This window comes from Crocodylus siamensis, chromosome 9, assembly GCF_052110815.1.
Source record: "Crocodylus siamensis isolate JL-2025a chromosome 9, ASM5211081v1, whole genome shotgun sequence".
Classification (NCBI taxonomy): domain Eukaryota; kingdom Metazoa; phylum Chordata; order Crocodylia; family Crocodylidae; genus Crocodylus; species Crocodylus siamensis.
The window spans coordinates 70,400,498-70,421,876 of record NC_143403.1 but is presented as its reverse complement, the minus strand read 5'-3'; the positions used below and the strand labels follow the sequence as shown (position 1 = coordinate 70,421,876).

General features: G+C 52.6%; 1 protein-coding gene across 6 annotated transcripts in view; it reads left to right on the top strand.

The window, feature by feature from the left end:
- The window catches only part of RPH3A (rabphilin 3A), a 149,057-nt gene that overhangs the window by 115,167 nt on the left and 12,511 nt on the right, over positions 1-21,379 (top strand). For 5 of the 6 annotated variants that reach the window (XM_090062628.1, XM_090062625.1, XM_090062626.1 and 2 more), the window contains 12 exons: positions 346-432; positions 1,861-2,026; positions 3,110-3,151; positions 4,792-4,830; positions 5,342-5,449; positions 8,435-8,596; positions 12,177-12,254; positions 12,370-12,429; positions 13,816-14,058; positions 15,670-15,749; positions 18,364-18,438; positions 20,801-20,910. In XM_090062628.1, the coding sequence (XP_089918754.1) occupies positions 346-432; positions 1,861-2,026; positions 3,110-3,151; positions 4,792-4,830; positions 5,342-5,449; positions 8,435-8,596; positions 12,177-12,254; positions 12,370-12,429; positions 13,816-14,058; positions 15,670-15,749; positions 18,364-18,438; positions 20,801-20,910 (1,250 nt within the window). The remainder of the gene's footprint in view (positions 1-345; positions 433-1,860; positions 2,027-3,109; positions 3,152-4,791; positions 4,831-5,341; positions 5,450-8,434; positions 8,597-12,176; positions 12,255-12,369; positions 12,430-13,815; positions 14,059-15,669; positions 15,750-18,363; positions 18,439-20,800; positions 20,911-21,379) is intronic. The other variant, XM_090062630.1, reaches the window with a different exon arrangement.

The following is a 21,379-nucleotide window of genomic DNA, read 5'->3' as shown; positions in this document are numbered from 1 at the left end:
GCGATGTCTCTCTTCAGTCCGACTCGTTGCATTTCAATGTAGCAGAATAAATGCTCAGCAAGCAGTCCTGCTTTGCAATCATGGTCATGCCTTATTTCAGTCAAATAAAAATGGCGGCAGCAGTCCAGGCTTAAATCCGACTTCCCCTGGATCATTTATGTTGGTGCTTGGGAGGGTCCTTTTAGATCCGATTTAGGTGCAGTTTTAGGGGTGAGTGCAGGCGAGTTTTGCGGAGCTACAGCAAGAGGTAGCTATTCTGGACGAGACATCCCCGGTGGTGCCCGACTTGCTGCAGTGAGTCACCATCCTCCTATGCTGTGGGCATGTGCTCTGTTTCCTTCCCAGAACGTCTGCACCAAGTGTGGGATTGAGACGACCAACAGTCGCCCTCATTCGATTTGGCTGTGCAAGATCTGCAGCGAGCAGAGGGAGGTTAGTGATTTTTCCCCGGCTGGTGTAGCTCCTGGGTTGCTGCTGCGGCACTTCATGCGTTATCTCCCGTGGCTGGGATTCCCTGGTGCTGGGCTGCTCCGCGAGTCCTGAGTCAACAGGGGCTTGAAGTCAACGTCATTGCTTTAAGCATATTTTGCCATTAGCCTTCAAGAAGGTAAGACAGGGTACTGCCGTGCTGGAGCTGGGCTCTTAAAACATTCATCCTGAGTAGATTGCCCCAGGCCTCCCAGCAGGCTGCAGATAGAGGCCCTTGCCATACATTACATATATTACGCCATTCACTGGTTAATTGTGTAAGGCGTTTAGACCAGCCACGCTTGCAAAGTAAGACTGGCCACATGTGCGAAGTAATTATCATGCACTTAAATGGTTAATTGTGCTATCGTTTTTGACCAGCCACAGGTGCAAAGTAATTATTGCTCCATAAAAATGGCCATCCAGCTATAAAAAGAGCCAAACAGGCACCAGGTTCGTGCTTGAAAATGTGCAAAAACTTTATAGCTGGTTTTTGTCCAGCTTCAATTTGAATATGTGGCTGGGCCCTTAGAGATAGGGCCAGCTTTCCCCCCCAGCCATTTAATGCAGAGGGTGGAGTAGGTTTTATCACTCTATCCCGTATCCTGCCTTAATTCTGTGGGCAAACTCCAGTCAGAAGGGGAATTGCTACCAGCAGACAGGACCTTCCCTGTACGAATAGGGCCAGCCTTTTTTTTTTAATGGGAAACAACTACTAGATCCCCCTCTCCCTAAGAAACATAGCCTCTTTTCTTGTTATAACTGTGGAAAAGAATATATCCTCCTGTCCTGTAGAATAGTTCATAGCTGCCAGCCCCATAAATGCTTGTTTTGCCTTGGTACCATGGGTTACAATTGAATTGGTCATTCAGAGATATTTCCTTTCATATCAGGCTGTAGTCAAGAGCGGAGGATTGTATGTGCTGTGTAGCAAGATGCTTGTTTAAAGGGAGAGCTAAGAAGGAGTCTGGCTGGACTTATGGGGAGAGTTTGGTGACATCTGGAGTAAAAGGAGCCAGTTATTTCTTGGGCAGCATTTGGTGGAGGCGATGTATCCTAGCTCACAGTGGGGCGAGGTCCATGTGGGTGGGTTGGGTGTCGGGGCTGGAAAGGCGTGGGGGAAGGGGGCCGGCTATGCTGAAGAATTGGAGAATGAGTTCAGAGCAAGAAGCCACAACGTGAACAGGTCAGAGAGTCAACTCCACGCCAAGGCTGATTATGCAGAAGCTCCACTCATCACCAGTGGGAGCAGAAACCAGGCCCCAAGCCCAGGCAGAGAGCTGATGAACCTTTTCATAGGGATGGCTATTTGCAACCTCATTTCAGGGAGAGAAAGAAGAAAGTGCCGTCCTCCTGAGGGTGCCTCATTGCCATCTGCCTCTTCTTCCCCAGGTGTGGAAGCGCTCTGGGGCTTGGTTCTTCAAGGGCTTGCCAAAGCAGGTGCTGCCGCAGCCGATGCCCGTCAGCAAGAGCAAGCCGCCGCAAGCTCCTAGCGAGCTGGCCTCGTCTGAGCCGTCCGCTCAGGACCCGAAGCTGTACTCTCGCACGCAGAGCCGAGGTAGGGGCTGGGTTCATATCCTCCCATCTTGACTCCAGTCCCTCTAAGTTGGGAGAGGCCTGGGCCAACACTGGCAGGACAGTATGGTGATTTGTAGCATCCAGCCCCCCGTGAACAGGCCCGGCAGGAAGAGCACGGGCCCGTTGCCATTGTAGGTTATGTCTCCTTATCCGCCCACAGCTTTTCCTTCTTTGGGGGGTGTTGCAGCAGTAACCCTCTCCCCCTCGACACCCAGCCCTTCTACTGGGAACGTCTGGGAGGTGCCCAGGGAAGGTGAATTATCGTGAGCAATTTGGCATGGCAGCAGTTACAGAAAAAGAAACCCCAGCGAAACCATCTAGACGGAGGGGATCAATGGGCTGTCGGAGCATGCCTGCAGCAAGCCAGCTGTCTGGCGCGCGGTCTCAGGAGGCCACACTAGGTTTTGTTTCCATTTTGGTGATGGGCTTTTCAGGAAGGATATGGGAAAGCGATTCCTTCTGCCCACCATCATGCATTCAAAAGCGTCTGCTCATTTAAGTGCAGAAATCTCCCTGAGGCTGAAGATTTCTGCTGGAGTCCAGCGCGTGAAAATGAAGACCTGGGAGCAGAGGCTTGCTCTGGAGCTGCAACCCTCATCACGGGGAGGCGCAGCAAAGGGGTGACCCCTGGGGATAGGCTCTCCCAGGACCTCAGCAGCATGTTTTCACTTGTAGCCTGAACCCGTGGGATATTTCTTCACATAGTGGAGACAAGGTTTCACTGGTTTCCACACCTACTCTGGTCTTGGCTAGGTGCAGAAAGCCTTGCAGACTCCCAGAATAGTAGGGTCAGCTTCTCCAACCTCAGCTCCTCTGCCCATCAAGCCCATATTGCTGCAGGATCTGTGACATATTGACTCCCTGCAAGCGGCAGACGGTGCTGCCATACGCCTGGTCCCAGAGAGTGGGACGATGGACCTTTACTCATGTCCCAAACTGACTGAAGGAGGTGCTCCTGCAGCACTAGGCAGGGAGGGGTGCAGTAGGGTGCCTGCCACCGATCCTCTGGCTGTGTCGGTAGAAATTTCCCCTCTGCTCATTGCTACTTGTTTGTGTTTTGCAGGTCCTGCGGACGCCGGGCTCCCCACTGAGCAGGACTCCTATGGTAAGAGGGTTAATGTCATGCATGGCTGCTCTTTCATGCTGTTTGCAAGGCTGTGGGGGACAATACCTGCCTGGAAACCTGCTCCCAGCAGGAATTGGCAAATTGCAAATGTGCTGTTTTGGGCCCAGGAGCCCCTCGCAGAGCCTGGCTGGGCCTTGCTGTGGACTAAAGAGGCTGTTGACTCATGGCACTATTGAGTGCTGGGGAGATGTTGGGATTGCATCCACAGCGATGGCTCAGATTGGGTCAGGGCTTCAAAATTCAGGTCTGGATCTCAAGTCCTAAAGTCTGGGAGAAGTTTGATTGGGGGGTTTTGGACTGAACTTATGTCACAAGAGTGCTAGATTTCTGGAGCATCCCTATAATCTTTTAGTCGTCTTCTTGCATAACACAGGCCATTAGACTCCATCATCATAAAGCAATTACCAACATGAAGAGGCAGAGTGCTTTCTTTTGCCGTTTTTCTTATCCAGTGCCACCGGCTAGGCCTGTAATTTACTTGTGGGAAGCCTGTCGCATCGCAGGATTTCTTTGCGCTCACCCACCTTGCAGGAGTTCAGCTATTCTGGTGTGCTCCCACCTCCCGTACGTTCCTCGGTTGAAATGCTGTAATTTAACGAGTCGAGCCAAATTGGTTCTGGAGGTGTTATTTCCTCATGTGGATTCACATGCTCTTCACTGTGTTTTCAGGTTATTTGATTTGTGTTATTAAAGAGGGTGAGTTTGCAGTGGGTGAATGCCATTCCCTAGGGAAGAAGAGGTCAGGCCACAGGCTTGGAGGGCTGCTTCCCTCCATGGCTTTGGGAGGACACTTAAGATAATACCTCCAAGCACTGGCATGTAATTGCCCCCAGTGTTGGCTGGTCCACAGAGAAGATATGAGCTTAACACAGGTACCAGCTGAAGGTGTGAAAGGCTTATCTCCCTAATGTGGGAGTTTTGGGTTCAAACTCCTCTGATTACTGGTACGGACAGTTACCCTTCATTTTCTCCAGCTGCTGAAAGAGGGTTTAACTAAGCCTATGGCTTGGGTAGATGAAGGACTATAATACTTTGATGGTGAAACATGCTTTGCCGGTGCTAGCTGGAGTTGCTTGAAAAGCCGTGGTGGTATTCACACGACTCCTCTGTACTGGTTTGCGGTGAGTTTTAACCTCTCACGGGCCATACATCAAATAGCCCCAGCCTCCTGGCCTAGGGGCAGGTAGGGGGTGAAACCGTTCCTTGAGCCTGCTGCATCCCGGCTCCTTCTGGCCTTGCTCCACATCACACTGCGCTCCCCTCCTTGCTGGGGGGCCGTGAGAAAAGTCCTCAGCTCCATTTCCCGGCTGGCTGCTGTCATGGCCATTTCAAGAAGACTTGCAGTTGGAATAACAGCCCCCTTTTGCATATCTGAATCACTGCTTGCACCTTGTAGGATTACCTGACACCCACATCATCGCCAGATCCATCCCTCATGATTGAGGCTGTCAGGATGATGATTAGCTGGCTAGTGGCTGCGGCTGCAGAGCGGCAGATGGTAACTCATCAGCACGGCTCCAGCCGGCCGAGAGCTGCTCCCTGCCTTTGGCCACCCGCGCAAGAGCAGAGCCCGTACCACCCTATTGCTGCAAACGCTCACCTTTTCCCTTCCCCCACAGGCGGCTCAGAGGAGAAGAGAGCAACAGGCAGGAAGCCAGGTTTGTCGCTGGGTCCGTTACTGCCCCCTCCATCTTCCCTCCCTTCTTGTATCGCCGAGCCAGAATTTGTGGTGCCAAATATAACGGAGCTGTCAAATAGCTTTCAGTAGCTGGGGAGGCTTGGTTTATTGGTTACTGAAACCAGGCTTCATTTCTGAAGGCACATATCACCCCGCAACAAATCCACCGCTCCCCGGGACTTTGCAGTCGTTCCTGCGTGGCACACAGCGATAGCTCGGGATCCCGCAGTGGTAGCAGGGCAGAACTCAGACGCTCCTGCCACGAATTCACAGGCTCCCCGAATACATAAGCTAAAGCAATTGGCTGTACAGGGCTTTGGACCTGCAGCTGAGCCATTCAGATCCCACCCAGTATTGTGCAGCAGTATGCATGCAGTCTAGCCTTTTAATTGCATGAGGATTGCCTGTTGCTTGGGGTACCGTGACTGCTGCCTTTGCACCAAGACCAGGCTGAGTCTTTTTAATTTGAGTTTCCTTGTGTTGGTTTCTAGTGAAAGCCCGGGAGCCCAGCCACGATGCTGAGCGTGGCTACAGTTCAGAAGAGGAGAGCCCGGCTGCCTACAGAGGAAGGAAGGGGATGAGACAAAGACCAGAAGCAGGTAAACCTGGGAGCAAGGACTATCCCAGGGAGCGTGGCACAGTGATGCACCAGAGAGCATCCTCTGGGGCATGAGGAGGTCCTGTCAGCAGTGAATATTTAGCTATCTTGGGCTTGGGGTTTTATTGGTGCTGAACAATAAGCATTGTTATGTTAATAAGCATTCAGAGAAGCTTATTAAAGCTTCTCTAAATGGAAGGGCAGAGGAGCATGACAGCCGGCACCTGGGGTGACCCCAGGAGCATCGCAGAGGGGACTGGTTCATTAGCTCTCACTTGCTGACCCCCAGCTGGGCTTTGCTGATGTGGCTGGCCACGGGCTTGATGGTTCAGGACGCTTCCGATGTCAGCAGGGCCTGGTTTCGTCCCACTTCTTGGAGGCAGACACGAGCCAGGTCACCATTGTCTCCCTTTTGGAAGAGCAGGGAAGACAAGACCTTGGGGGTTGTAGGTGAGCATTTAAGAGAGGCTCCAGCTTACACTTTGGCTTACTTACAAGGGCAACAAGCACCTCTACTCCCACAGGAATGACATGGCGTTGGGGCTGGTTGGCTTAAATCAAAACCAAGCCTGCCGCTGATGAAGCACCGTTAAGCTCTGTAATGGTGTCCTTCACCATGCACAGTAGTTGGGGAGACCATCTATGTAGTCCCCTAGTCCAGGGGCTCCCAATCCATGGTCTGTGAGACCATGGGAAGTGGTTTGCACATTGCATAAAGTCCCCCCCTTTCAAAAGTTTGATGATAAAGGTGCACGGTGATGCACAAGAAACTTTGAGGGTTGACGGTGGCCTTTTGGACCAAAAAAGACATGGGAATGGTTGGCTCAGACATTGACCCTGTTCAAATATGGCTGCAACTTGTTCCTTTTCCCTTCCAGTGGAGACAGCGTCTTAAACACCCTTATTTTATTAAACCGTCAGCTGCACCGTGACTATGTGGCCATTTATCACCTTTCTACCCGGCTGTTTCTGGCTATCAGCATGCTCTTAGTATGCCAATGATTTTCCCAAGGCTGGCCTCTGTATATCATTTATCAGGCTGCTATTCTTGAGTGACAAGACTCCCGCTGTGTGAGGCACATTTTTCCCCACAATAAGTACCTCTGCATTTACAAAGCAGCCCCTATCTGTTGCTAAACCGTCTCCTTGTGCGAGGTGACCCTGACAATTCATCCAAGGGTAAACACACCATTTATGTCCTACGAAAGATTTATACCTGGCATCTCCGGCAGGAGCCAGGTAAGAGCTCAGCCCTTTTGCATTACAGCTGCGTGTTGCAATTTATCAACAAGAAGATACCGGGATGCCAACAAGTGGGGCTGTAATTTATCTACTCAAACCACCGGCACCAGATGAATGGCAGCAAAAGGCAGAGACAGTGATTGTGGTCCCCTCCTTAAATGGAAGGTGATAGAAAAAACATGTTGCGCCTCCTTATTGCAGATAGTCAGGTTGTAATTCTGTTCAGGGTCTGATGCACATTATAGACCCTAAGACTTATGGTTTCCTGTCTTTGCTTCCCCATTTCCTTGCTGACGTGGTGTATTTCTCTCTACTTCCTATTGGTTCTTTCATTCCCTTTTCCCATTAGTTTGTTCCCTCTGGATCCTGGGTAAGATCCATTGTGCAAAGTGATTCCTGCATCCAGGTGGACTGGGATGTGCAGCTGGTCATGTACCAAGTGGTATGAATTTGGGTGACTCTGCTAAGGGCTGACTCTTGCTCTGATGCTCTCTCCCCTGTACCTTTTGGAGGTGTTCTTTCACTGCCTGTTTGAATCCCCTGGGTACTGACCTAGAGGTACCTGAAGCCCAGGCCAGTATCGGCAGCAGGCCTGAGTTTGCTAACCCGTGCACTGGTGTTATAGCCAGTCTCGTGTGTTATATGGGTGCAGCCTCCCATTCTTTGAGCGTCGGGCTTGTTGCTGTGGTAGGTTTCTTGTGGCGATGTTGCTGCACGTTGTCACCAGCATCTTTGTGACTTGTGCAAAAAAAGTGCCCCAGATATTGGTGAGGCAGTCAGCCCCCCTTTCTTTAGGGGCACCGCTTAGAAAGTGAACAAGAGAGGAGCCCAGAAACAGAGAACTCAGTGTGGGCACCAGCCTGCTGCCTTCAAAGGCGTACTCCTCCGCTCTTCCGATCATCTCCAATAAGATTAACCCATAACTCATTGGGTGCCCACTGGGCCCTTTCTGATGTCACCTGTCCTGGCCATTTCAAAATACCGAATCCTATTTAAGACCTCTGGCATGGAGTGAAGCTAATGGCAGGTGAAGACAAGGGAAAGCAGCGCTTCGCCTGGGAAGACAGCCAGCTCTGGGGACAGCGGCAAGTGGAGCGAGGGTCTGTTAAGAAGTTGCTTCTCTCCGGATGTGTCTAACGACATGGTTAGGCTTGAGACACATGGCAAGGCCATCTGCTTGGATCTCATCACTGAAGCCAGCTGGGTTGCATGGATCTCCTGCCGTTGGCTTTCACCCTCCTGTGAGAGGGGATGAGTCATATGTCATCCCGCTCCTCCGAGGTACCGTCTCCACCGGCCGCCTTCGCTGTGCCAGCTGCTAACAGCTGCCTGCTTTCTTGGCTGGCTGCGTGGGCTTCATGGCTCCAGGAAACAAATAAGCAGATGTTGCTGTAGAGCTGGGTGACATTGAACCGGGGGTACCTGCAGTGGGCTTGGCGCTTCATTTCTGTGGTCTTTTCTGTGATAGCCCATTGCTGCCCCATTCCCTCGGCTGGTTTCCATTACTCCTGCGCTTGTCAGGACATCCTGTGCTTGTGGATGAGGCTGGAAGCTGCCATTCCCCAACACCGTGATGGCTTCCTAACCATCATCAGAATGGGGAATAAAAATATAAGACCCCCAAGCTGGATGACTTCCAGTGGGCTCCTTTCACTGCCGATGGCGATAACGGAGCAGGGGGTGGGTTAGAAACAGGGCAGAGACGAGTGCCTCTCACTGTCATGGCTCGTTGCTGTTCTTCCAGGTGGCGAAGTGGTGGCGGCCGCTCCTGGGAGAGGGAGCTACCCCCCTTTGAGCCGTAAGCCATCCGAGGCCAGAATGGGCCCCAGTGGTGGCGAGTATGCCGGCGGAGAGCCTGACCGCTGGGAGTACTCTGCGGACAGCGAGGTCAGCCGGAGCCCCGGAGGTGAGAGGAAGCAATGGAGAGTCGAGGTTGTGTGTGTGTGGGTGTGCAGGTAGGTGTGCACACGTGTTTGTGTATGTCCCAGTCCACTCTAGTGCCCGGGTTGCTGGACCAGCTTATGGGAGGTGCTAATTTGGCTCAAGTATTGGAGCTCTGCCCTGGTGTTACTGAATGGCCTGGTTTCGCACCCCAGTGACAGCCCATGATGCACCAGACATGTGGCTTCAGAAGGTTCCTCGTTTGCAACCATAACGAGCTGAGGCAGCTCCAGACCTCTGCACAGGGTGATTGCAGAGCTCCCTTTATCGAGGCCGCGGCACTGATTCTGCCGGGTGATGCTCCACGAAACCTGAATGTGCCCCATGCCGTCGTCAGCGGTTCCACTAAAACCTGATGACGGACAGCTTATGCCTGAGCTTGTTGAGGACAGAGTCCTCTGTAGGTGGCTTTGTAGGCTGGAAAGCAGCTTCAGAGGCTGCCTTTCAGCTGAGAGCTGAGCTTTGCAGATTTATTTTGCTAAGCCACACACCACTGGAGAATATCCAAGTCCTCGGTAATTCCTTGTATAGGAAAGGAACATTTAATAGCCCGTGGATGGAGGTGCCAGTCATGTCCTCCCCGTGGCTGGTGCCAATGCAGCCGAAGCTCTCAGTCGCGTCTGGAGCAGCCAAAGTTGCAGCAGCTGGATTTGAAGGGTGTGGATCGGTCTGCAGGCCAGGCAGGAGCCAGCAAGCCACCAAGCTGCGCTTTCCCTGTTCGTCCCTCTAGCAGCATGGTCTGGTGGTGGTCTGCCCATGTGAAAAACCATCCTGCACCAAGGCATCCTCAGTGTGCTGTACAAGGGTCTCACTTATCACACCCACACTTCCCACAGGTACTCCAGCCCTTACTGACCATAAGGTACAGCAGTCTACTGGCAGTTCATTGTCTTACTGAGCCACAGACTACAGGGACTGCCTCGGGAGACCTGGGCAAGATTGTCCAGATCACACCTGCGTGCATGTACCCTTTGCCCCCAGGGAGTAGGTGAATATGGCATAAAATGTCTTGCATCGAGTGTGACCATGCAAGTGCTTAAATGCTTCCCCAAACAGGGAGGCTTTCCTGTTATAGTCTTCCAGTCAGGGTGAGGACACAGTGCCCCGTGTGATTCACATCACACCCCCGCGCTGCCCTTGATCGTGACCTGAAGAGTGCTTTTGGTTGGGGATCATGCATCTCTTACCTAGAGGTTAAAAGAAACGGGGAACAATGGATTCTTGCCTAAAATGGAAAGCACGGGTATTAATCAGGACCTGCTCACCGTTATAATGGGAGCAGAGGGAGCTAGTGGGGGAGACTATTTGTTGTCGAGAAAGTCCTCCCTTCCACACGCTGCCTCTCCATTTGCAGCGAAGATCATAACCAGGCTGGAAAACAGAAGGGCGCGGGGGCGATCAGATGGGAGCAGCCCCAGGGTTTGCCTAGCTCGGTAGTCTGCATCTCTGACTTCCCATGGGTACACCAGTGCTAGCAGCACTTGTTCTGCTAGCTTGCATGCTCGGTTGAGACGGCTCTCGGTACGTCGTACATGTTGACACGGAGCCTGTATGTGCCTGGAAAGGGACTGATTGCAGGCTGGGGCTGGCGAGCAGCTGAACGCTTATCGTTCCCGGCAGCCTGCTTTTCCACCAGACGGCAGGTCCAAACGAGCCTCAGCCTCCTGCCACGGCAGCCCGTTTTATGTAGCACAGCTCATCTCCGCCAGCGACAAAGGAGAGCGCCTGCTTTTCACATCCCAGGCAAGCCGACTCCAGCTGTGCACCGGACACGGGAGCTTGTTTTCTCACCTATAAATATAACAGCGCAGAAGCCTGGCTGAGCTTTTGCCTCTGGTGCTAGGGGTCTTTGCAAACCTTTTGCGTTTCATGTCGACAGTGCTGAGATGCCCACAGCTCCCGTTTTCCCGAACCCGTGGGGGGGCTTCAAGCTCTCAGCACTTCCTGACCTCCCTATTCTCGGAGGCGAGGAGGAAGCAGGCGCTGACCTGTGTGTCGCGTGGCCGGGCTGGTTTCGTGCTCAGAGGTGACCCAGAAGCGTGGAGGTGTCTGCGGGAGAAAGGAGCTCTGCCTCCTGCCAGGCTGCGGGATAAATGGAAACCTTCCTGGCAGTGGGCGTTGGAGGAGGGGAGGGAGAGACTTAATAACTTTTAACAAGGCTCCTAATCAGTTTGTTTCCTTGTCAGTTCATCCCACGCACACCGATGCCCCATATATCTGTTTCCGTCTTTATTCCCTTTCTTCTAATTATAGCTTACCCAGTTTCCCTCCTTTCCAAGCGAAGGCTGTTATTCTTCTATCTTCTGCACAGCCCTGAGCTGAAGCCGCTCTTCTCCCCGGTGTGCCGCCGTCCAGCAGCGAACGGTTTGTTTTCCTGCAGCGGCTAGGCATAACGAGGCTTTAATTACTTCACCCTCCCTCTTAAGGCACATTTCAAGTTAGGCCCGAAGTTAGGGCTCCTGTTCCTGTGGCTGCGTGAGGCTGGGAGGCTACTGGAATGGGTGTCATTTTGCTGCAGGAGGGAGGCTGGGGCTGGATGAGTATTTTCAGTAGCACAGGGGATGGATTGAGATTATGAATCCCTTGGCCAATGGATCTGTATGATTCCCTTGGCTTCCTGCTTCCCAGGAGGACTGAGCCATGGCGCAGGCTGGCTCCTGGACCGGAGACTATATAACTTTGCTCCTTGGCTTTGAGGGGGTGACTGCCGGTAAACCGAAGGCGCAGCGTGTTCACGCAGTTTTCCTCTTGCCTAGTTATCTCCTGTGTTGGGTTAGGCCTGCCCCGAACCGTGCTGCACGAGGGAGCGATGCAGCCCCGGTCTTCTCTCAGGCTCTTTCCTCTGATCACTCCACCACTGATGCGGCAGCAGGTGGGAATTTGGGGCAATCTGCTGTAAACGTGGGGCAGCAGTTAACTGCTTCGTGCCTCCTTCTGCTGCCAGCGGCGGTGGACCACCTTCACAATGCACTCGGAGATGCTCTGGTGATGGGAGTAATCCTGTACGTGGGGATCCCAGGGATCTAGCAGGGGATTGTTAAGCTTTACTTACTAGACTTTGCCTGCGGCGTGTCTCCAGCTGTATTACTGGCACCCTTGGGGGGGTGGGGGGGGAATCTCCTCTTAGGAAATGTTCTTTTTAGGTGTGAATTTGCTTTCTGCATCTCTGGGCCAGGTGTGGTGTTGGGGTGACCCTCGCTTCTTGCAGCGGTGGCACCGGAGGAGAGAGGCTGATGCATCTCCTCTGCAGAAATGAATGGGTGGGCTTCAACCCCTGGCTGGCATAAATCCAGCAGCCTCCACTGGTAATTCATGGAGCCACGCTGATTTACACCTGCTGAGCGGTTGGCTGGTTGTTTCCAGCCACCGCAACCATGGCTTTTCCCCCCACCCCCCGAGTGACTTGCATCTTTATCTCTTACCGAACAGCTGTTGTGGCTCTCCCGCTGCCAGCTTTTACACGTTCTCAGTGGCCCTTTGCTCCATGGTGATCCGTTGGAAAATGAGATGCCCCTGCTCCCCTTCATTGTTTCTTCTCCTTTTAGGTGTGAAACGGGCCAATTCAGTTCAAGGCTCCAGGCCGCCTCCTCCGGCTGCCAGTCCCAGCCCTGCCATCCAGCCAGGTACGCTTTGGGGCACGCGCTGGGGGCATGAAAATGGACGTGTGCCAGCGGCGGGGGGTTCCCATTTGGCTTCCCTGCTTGCTGAGGGATAACTTGATAACTCTTTATCCCCCAGCTCCTCCGGCAGGCAGCAGACAAGGCCCCGGTCCCGGGGGTAGATTTCCCGAAAGACAAGGTAAGGAACCATAATGGGTCTGTGCGATGCGATGCCCTGGCTCGGGGTCGCTCTCTGCTAACCCTGAGAGGTGCTTGCTCTTCCCAGAGGTTTCAAAGGCAGGCGACAGGGAGATGACGGGGGATGCCAGCCTAGCCCTGCCCAGGAAGCGGGGTGCCTCCAGCGGCAGAGCATTGCTCTCGGGCATTTTGGTGTGTCCAGTGCAACCGTACTGGGAGCTGCCTTTTTCCTCCATCGAGGCAAGACCCGTTCAGACGGTAACGGACTTCCCCGTCAAGATAACCAGCTGGGAAAAGGGAGCCGAAACCTAGCCCTGGGAGCAGCTCTCCCTCTCTCTCTGTTTAGCCAGCCTGCCACATACCACCCTGATTTATCTCCCTGCACAGCTCCCGTTTCTTTCTCTCTGCCCGGCCGGGCTGATGGATGGCACGGCCGCGTTGCAGTTAAGTGACAGGCTGGGCCCGCCGGGCTCACTTTCTGAGCTATTTCGCACCCATGTATGATTTATTTAAAGCTTCGTTCTTCCTCTTTGAGGGCCACCTTCTGCTTTCATTGGCTCTGCTGCAAATCAGCGGCGACATGAGTGATGCCTACGGGGCAGCTGCCGATTTGCACCCGTGCAGAATTTGGCCCTCATAGCATTAAGGGGAGGAGGAAAACCGAAGCTCAAATGGAAGTGAATGTCTCTGCTCTGTTGCTCCTCCCGGCACAGGCAGCCGTGCCGTGCTGGGACGCCTGAGTGTTACCCACAAGTATTTCAAGCCCGTTTCCTCCAGCAATTCACATTGCCAAGGTGCTGCTGTCTTCCCCCAGGACCTCCCTGCCAAGATCGGAGAGGAGAAGTGGGTCAGCTGTCTCCTACCTGCACTTCCCCGCTTTCTTCTTGCATGAATTCTTAGCCACTGGGGAATCCTGATTGAAATATAGCCTCCCTAACACCTTAGGCTTAAATACAGGGCAGAGGAAGCTGAGCCGTGGGTTATCCAGAACGTGCCTGATGAAAGCAGCGCACCCTTCTGCATCGAGCAGAGCAGAATAGCCCTGGGGAGACGAGAGGTCCCTTGGCTTCCCCTAATGCACAGGAACGATCCAGGCTTTTTGCTCCCGTTGGATGTTTTCTCCGTTGACTTCCAGCTGCCGACGGTGCTGTGATGCTGGGGCGCATGCGTGCTCGGCCGTGGGTCGCAGCCCGGCATTTATTGCTGTGGGGAGGCTACGTGTGTGGGGGGTGCCCACGCTGGCATTTCGCTGGTGGCTTTGTGATTGGTTTGAGGGGCTGGTTTTATTCAGGGACGCCAGTCGTGTGCGAATTATGATGACAAGAGGTGGCTTCTGTCACCCCGAGCTTTCCAGGCCTCTGTCAAATGCTGCTTTCCTCCCACACAGTGAGCCAGTCGATGGGTCCGCTTCAGGCCGAGCCTGGCTACTCGGCAGGTGCTGCCAGGGACGAGAGAGGAGGTGGAGGTGGTTACCCGGGGGCCGTGGCGAGGGAGGAGAGGACTGCGCGCCAGCCGGCAGCGTATCCACAAGCAGCCGCCGTGCCCATGCCGCCCACCCCTGCCCGTCAGCAACAGCCGCCTCAGGATGAAGAAGAGGATGAAGCCAACAGCTATGATTCGGATGAAGCTAGTATGTAGCCTCATGCGTGCAACCCCAGCTCTTTTCTGTCGGGCAAGCTTTGGGGCTGATCCCTAATTGCCGTTCTCCTTGCTCTCCTGCTGCCGCCCCCAGAGCCCCTTAATTCAGGGGGGCAGGAGGAATGGCTCGATAAGGGGCACGGTGGGAGCCTGGTGGTCTGTGGCTGGCCGTGAACGTCCCTCACGGGGAATGGTTTTAGGCCTTTCAGCTGCCGTACAGTTGTGACCGTTTCCTATTTGCCGAGAAGCCCAGAAACGCTGTCCTTTGGACGGCTCCTGTCGGGTTCCAGCCGTCCACGAAGTGCTTTAAATGTCTGGTAAATAAAGTAATCGGTGGGTGGGAATTGGGCTATTGCGTGACTCCATTGGCTGCCCCCCCCTAAAATAACAAACTGTCCACCAAAACTCCAGCCTTTTCTGCCCTGAATAATTCATCAGTGAGGAAAGAGCCCGAAGACTTAACTTGATGCAACTTGATTTGAACCCTTGGAGCAAAGGTGGACGGTGGGAATGGGACCTCTACGGCGGGGTCAGGATGGAGGCACAGAAGTGCTGCTGACCTCGGCGCTTGCAAGGGTGGGGAGCAGGGCTGTGGCTGGAGCCGGGAAACTTCCCGAGTGCCGAGCTCCCGTTGATTTCAGTCGGGCTTAAATCAAGTTTGAAAACCAGATTGCTGGAGACCATCCTCAGCTGCCTTAGTCCCTTGTGTGCGTCCTTGCTTTTGAGTTTAAATTGGAAGCTTGTTTGAGGCATCTGCTTTAACATTTGGTCTTGTTCATCTAACCCCTCCTGGGTGCTGTAGCATGATGCCTGGATATGTTTTTTTAATGTGATGCAACATGGCACAGAGGCCTCCGGGAGGGTCAGGCTGCCTAAAAGAGTGGAGCTGCCTGTTGGGAGAGGTGTTGTAGCCGGCATTATCCAAAGAAGTTGTGGCAGGGACATGCTGGGGAGGTTTGTACACATTTGGCCAAGCACATGGGTGGGAATCTTTTTGACAAGGGTAAAACAGGATTGATATAGGCTGGGATTTTGGAGAGTCAGAATCAGTCCCTTTGCTCTGCCTGAATAAGAGAAGTCCAGGATGGCTAAGATTGCTTCAAGGCAGGGGCTCAAGCTTGGGTCTCCCCAGTCATAGACCATCACTTCATTGCCTTCTACCAACTCATGGGCCTTAGGCTGAGCCCAGAGCAGGCATTTCAATGGGGTTATGACTTGAGAAAGCTCTGGACGGAGGTGTCAGTCTTATTCCAGCACAGGTTGCAACTTCGAACCCTCGGGCATGGAGGCAATCCTATGAGCTGGAATTGTCACTTTGCCCCCAGCTGTGGTGGCACAAACTGCTGGCTGCTGCCTCTCCCCCGGGTTTCCCACAGCCCGACGCCCCTGCAAAGTCAGCTCCGTCTTCAGAGGACGGTGCGTGGTGAGACCATGCCTGTGAAAGCAGGTGAATTATCCACGCGCCTCTGCTGAAAGGTGCTCTGCCCGTGGTGCAAGGGTTGCAGAGAGTGTCCTGCTGCGATTGCTAGCCGGGGTGGATGAAAGAGATGTGTTGGCTTGGCTGGTAATAAAGCACAATCTCTTTTCCCCTCTCTTTGCTTAGCCACATTGGGAACGCTGGAGTTCAGCTTGCTGTATGACCAGGATAACAGCTCTCTGCAGTGCACTCTCATCAAAGCCAAAGTAAGTGCCTCCTCGAAGGGGAAGACTCTGCCCATTGCGTTGATCTTCCGGCAGCATCTGATGCAAGATCGTACGCGCCAGCTTGCTCTATATGCATGAGGCAGCCTCCTCCCTGGGGAGAGCGTGTTTCACAGGCTCTCACCTTTATTTTCACATGCTTCCTGACGACCAGCCTGGTTTTCAGCTAAGCAGGCACAATGAAGCAGAAGCCAGCTCCACCTTCTGCTCCTGAGTCTCCTGCGCCGGAGACCCAGACCCAAACCCAGACAGGTGCATTTGACCTGCATTTCTGTAGTGACTGGGGAACTGAAAGGCCACGTCTTTTCCTTAAGGATGACTTGAAGATTGTCCGTCCTCCTGGCTCACAGCAGATGTGGGAGCAATTTGGCCTGAGGTGGGCACACACTTTAAAGGTGTCTCACGGCTCAAACAAAATGACTGGTTGCAGAGACATGCCAAAGGCAGGGGCTGTTCTGCATCAGTGGCAGGCCACGTTCCTGTGGGGCTGTTGCTCTAGGAAGTATGTGTGACCCCTGCTTCTGCCATGCAGCAGGAGGCTTTTAGGAGCAAGTGGGGCAAGCAGCAGGGCTTGGTCTTGCTCTGCCTGCTAATAGTGGGAAGTGGTCCAGCTGGGACCTTCTCCTGGGATAAGTCTGTCCCTGGCATTGTTATAACTTGCCTTTTGTCATGAGCTTGAGCATCTCTTTTGCATGTGACTGCTATGGAAAAGAGGGCTGCAAAGAATAGCTAAGTTAGTTGATGTAGGGCTGTTAGGTCCCTGAAATGCCCCAGGGAGGTAGGCAGTTGACAGTGTGGTGTGCCTCTGTGGTCAGAGATGTTTTTAGAGGGCACCTGAGAGAAAGCGGGCGAGTATTACCTGCTGCGTTTCAGCCGATAATGGAAACTTCAGCCTGTTTCCGAGGCCCCATGTGCCTGGAACTAGCATCTTGCATTTGCTCTCAGCCATGCTGGAGTCTCTTGATGTCCGCTGTGGATCGGTGTGCCTCTGAGACCCACAGTCCACTGTAATTACCCGCCTGTTTGCTCAGCATAATTGATTTCCCACAGCCACCTCGGGGGTTTTTCAAGGTTTCCTCTGCCCGGGGGCCGCAAGGTGATTATAGCAACTGCAACTATAACAGTCGCTTGACTCCCACAGCAAATAACGGTGGGGCTTCGTTCCATCCGGCAGTGGGCCCTGGGACGGAGGCTTTGCCAACTGAGCGGGCACCTCCCACAGCAGATGAGTGACGACTTCAGCCCTTTCCTCCCTCCATTCGTGCTAGCAGGGTCCCATGCCACCATGGGTCATAACCCCGAGCAAGAGCTGCAATATTTAGCTGCCACTGGGTGCTGAGGCAATGCAACCTCAGGCTCAAAGTCATGTCCAACCATGCCTTAAAACTCAGCCCTCACTGCAGAGCGGACACGGCTGGAAAAGCTCTGAGTTTAACGGGACAGGCTCCCGTCAGAAGGCAGATCTCAGCGCGGTCCTTAGTGCTAGTCGTCGGGGATAACATATTGTGTTCGTAGTGCTAGGGCAGGTCTCATCGGGCTACACACGGTACAACACACTTACTCTACATATCATCTTATGGGCTATGTCGTGGGAGAGGGAATCCCTCGAGCACGAGATCTGACGCTCACCCTTTTCCCGTGTCCCGCAGCAGTGAAGCGGGTCCCATAGGCATGCCCCACAGAGGAAACGGCACCACCAACTCAGAAGCAGTAAGTGCCACAGCTCGAGCCCTGATTTCTCAAGAGCAGCTGGCAATCTGGGGCATTTACTTCCAGGGGACGGCGTCTCGCAGGGCAGGTGCCAGCACTTCCAGAAGACCCGGTGCCTTTCAGGGGACAGGCAACCATTCTTATACTCGCAAAAGCACAGACATGGTGTTACAGCCTGCCTGTGCCCCATAGGACCCCAGTGGCTCTCACTGAGGGTAATCAGGAATAGTCCAGTCCTGCAGTGGGGGCATATTGACATTCACATTTTCCATCTGCTGTCAGGAGAATTGCATCAATTCCTCCGCCCCCAGAGGCCACTTATTCCCATTCTTAGATGAGTAAGTGGCAGTGAAGGGTGCAGATTCAGCCCGTGTTGAAAAGGTCACCAGGCGTTTCCGGGCCATGCATCATTTCATGCAGTGCCACCGCTCCCTGTGGCTTCCCTTGCTTTGGAAGAGCTCTGCCTTCATAAGTTTGCAGGAACTACTGTCTGGGTGAGCTGGGAGGTGCGGAGAGAGGTCTTTCCTCTTGCCAGCTGCAAGGCACATGCCTTGGGCCAGCTCTTCAGCACCCCCGACCCTCTTGTGTGGAGGCAAACCCTCTGTCCACATGGGACGTGGCTTTGTTGTTCTGCTGGACAAAATTCAGGGATAACATGAGCATATCTGTTGAGTCCTTTGTGGTTTTCAAGATGCATTTGTAAGAGCTGACTCCATTTTGCATTTGGATCTTGTGCATTGTTATTCAGAACAAACGGCGCTGTTCTTTCCTGCCCATTATCTGCTACCTCTGTTAATCTATATTGCATAAAGCATTGCTGCTAAATGCTCCCCCGCGCTGCATTTAATAGCGACTCAAACCCCGTGTTCTCTTTGTTGTCTTCTAGGGCTTAAAACCAATGGACTCCAATGGCTTGGCTGATCCCTATGTCAAACTGCACCTCTTACCGGGAGCCAGTAAGGTAACACCTTGCTTGATTGTATTATGGTTGAAATTAGGGATGAAAACATAGCTGCTTTATGTCAGAGCTTTTTTTTCACAAGCCCTCTCAAGCACTCCAGTGCCCAGTCCGCGTGAAAACAAGTGGGAACTGGCTTTCCAGATCCTGGTGGTAGTTTTGGAAATCTCAGTGTCCAGGCCTTAGCGATATTTCACAGGGTGAGAGAAGCCTATCAAGTGGCATCTGCTCTGGTCCCATAATTGTCCAGAAGAACCGAATCCAAGCAACCCCCCTCTGTCTTCACTCAGCAGCTTGCACTAGTTTTTCTGCACTGATCTCGGCATGCAGCTGGGATCTTGCATCAGTGACGGTCCAAAACATCTGACGGTAAGCGGCGCTCGTGACTCCAGTATCTCTTATGGTGGACAGTGCTTATAGACCCTGTGCAGCCCATACTGGAATAAGAGAAGCGTGAGCTGCAGGAGCTCGTTCGAGATGAGCCGCACTTAACATGCTGCTCTTCTCTGGCCTTCTCAAGAGTTCACAAGGACTTTCTAGGGTCACTTCCCACCCAGACGTGATCTAGTGCCTTCTCCTATCTGTTGATATCACTGGGTCTATTTCTGCAGCAAATGCTGTGGCTGTAAAGAGATCCAAATTTGTGTAACCTGGAAGCAGGCAGGGTGCTCAAAAACAAGGCGGCCTGCGTTAATGCACCAGCGTGGCCCGACGTTGAGGGAGGTCATCGTTTTTGGTTCTGCCGGTTTCCAGCAGCTCCAAAGAACTGAGCGTTGCACAGGCTATACCGAGAGATTAAAATCTAGTTCATGAGCACGGAGGAACTTCAGAGAAGGTGACATTGTTAGTGCAATGCAAAACATCTGACACACAATCTAATTATTACCGGAGTCTGAAAGATCAATTTACTTTGAAGTTACTGCGCGTTCTAATTAGAGCTGTGAAAAATATCCATCGAGTGAGTAAACTCCGGTTTTTTTTCCCTTCATCAAAGAAAGCTCTGTAAACTCTCACTCCCAGGAATTAAATTCAGCGGAGAAAACTTGTAGGAAGAAACGAACGCTGTTGGCCTGCTGTCGAAAAAGATAGATCTCCTCTGTTTGCTCTGGGGATTCAAGGCTTTTCTCTTTCCCTGCCTGAGTTTTGCTTAGAGCAAACCAAAGCCTCTAACAATAATGGTGATAAAGAAAGTTTCATTTACTTTTCCTCCTGTACTTTGGGCTCAACGTCTTTCTGGCCACCTTGACTCCCAGATCACGAACGCACAGGAAATCCAGCAGACAGGCTCCGTCCCTCGTGCAAATGCAGGGCTGGCTGTGGCTGGGTCTACGCTGCAGTCACAGCGGAGACTGCAGTGGAGTGCAAAGAAGCAGGATAAATCAGCCTGATCTGTGCTGCTGCAGCTCGACTGCTCCCGGTGCCCTGGCTGGCTAGTTTAACGCCAGCTCGGGCTCCTCTGTGCTATGCTGCAGTTCCTTTGGCCACTGCTTTGCAGACATGCCCTGTGACCCCGGTGTGTCCTGTTGTTCTTTGTTTCTCATCATCTTTCCCCAGACTTGCAAAGAAGACCTCCCTTCAGCAGGGAATTGTCAGCTTTAGGTGGCTCTGTTAATCCAGGGAGTCATTTCTTACACAGCAGGAGGCTCTGCTTTTGCTCAGCCCAATGTGCTCCCTTAGCATCTAGGAGTGCCACTTCTCCCATGGGTCAGGTATCCAGGTTGCAGCTATATTGGTCGTATATAGAGTCATATGTATATAGAGGCCATACATAGGGGCAAAAGGAATCAGAACTCGTGGTAGAGGTGGTGTCTTGTATGAGACCAACTAGATTTTTGCAACAAAAAAAAATTGCAATTAAAGAATTATTTTTTGCAAAAATCTATTTGGTCTATACCTCTACCACTTCTCCCATGGAGCATGAGAGGACTCCCACTTTGCTAGCTGGAGAGCAATTTTATTTTCTGCTTTTGCCAAGGGACAGAGGCACAAGAAAGTTCCCACTTGAAAGCATGCACTTCTTTGAACATACTGCAATCATTCCCCAAAGGACTGTGTACTCCTACCATGGGGTGAAACCCTTCTTCAGCCCTCTGAGGAAGGGAAATGTGTTTAGGTTGAATTCTGATCTTAAGTGAGACCACAAATTGAATGGAGATTTTGGGCTACAGACTGTTGGAAAAAAAAGAAGGTAAAGGTATTGGCTGTGGTCCTGGAGGAAGCTCTGTGGGTCAGCGGACTTGGCGACCGTGGTAGGTCTGAGTAGAGAGGGCTCATGCCTGGAGAGGTCACCGCACGGTTGGGTCAAGCTCCTCCTTGTCGGCAGGGTGCGTGACTCCCCTGCGTTTTTATTCTTTACGTGCAACAGTCAAACAAATTGAGGACCAAGACTCTGCGTAACACGCGGAACCCGGTGTGGAACGAGACGCTGGTGTATCACGGCATCACGGATGAGGACATGCAAAGGAAGACGCTCAGGCAAGTGGAGGACAAAACCCCGGTGTCTTATAATGTACAGTGTGTAAGGGAGGAAGCCTTTTAAAGGAGGGAGAATTTCGCCCCAGAGCTCCCAAACCCAATTACCTTTGCAAACACTGACGCGACGGGTCAGGGATAGATCTGGCCAAAATTGTCCTGCCGGCAGGAAAAAAAGATGGCTTGTCAACATCAAAGCTTTTCACATCAGTATGTTGATTTTTTGATGAATCATTTTGATGGAGGAAACTTTCATATATTTCATCCAGCATTTCAACTTGCTCTTTTATTTTGGATTTGTGCCTTGTCATGTTAAAGTGACTGTTTGATTTGCCCCAGCGCTGTAATATAACGTGTCAGCCTTATTGTAGCAAGCGAGTGCGTGTCCTCATATACAATGCACAATTCCCCCCCCTCCAAATCCAGCTGCTGGAAATTGGTTTGTGCATTATATGTGAGGAAATGCAGCCAT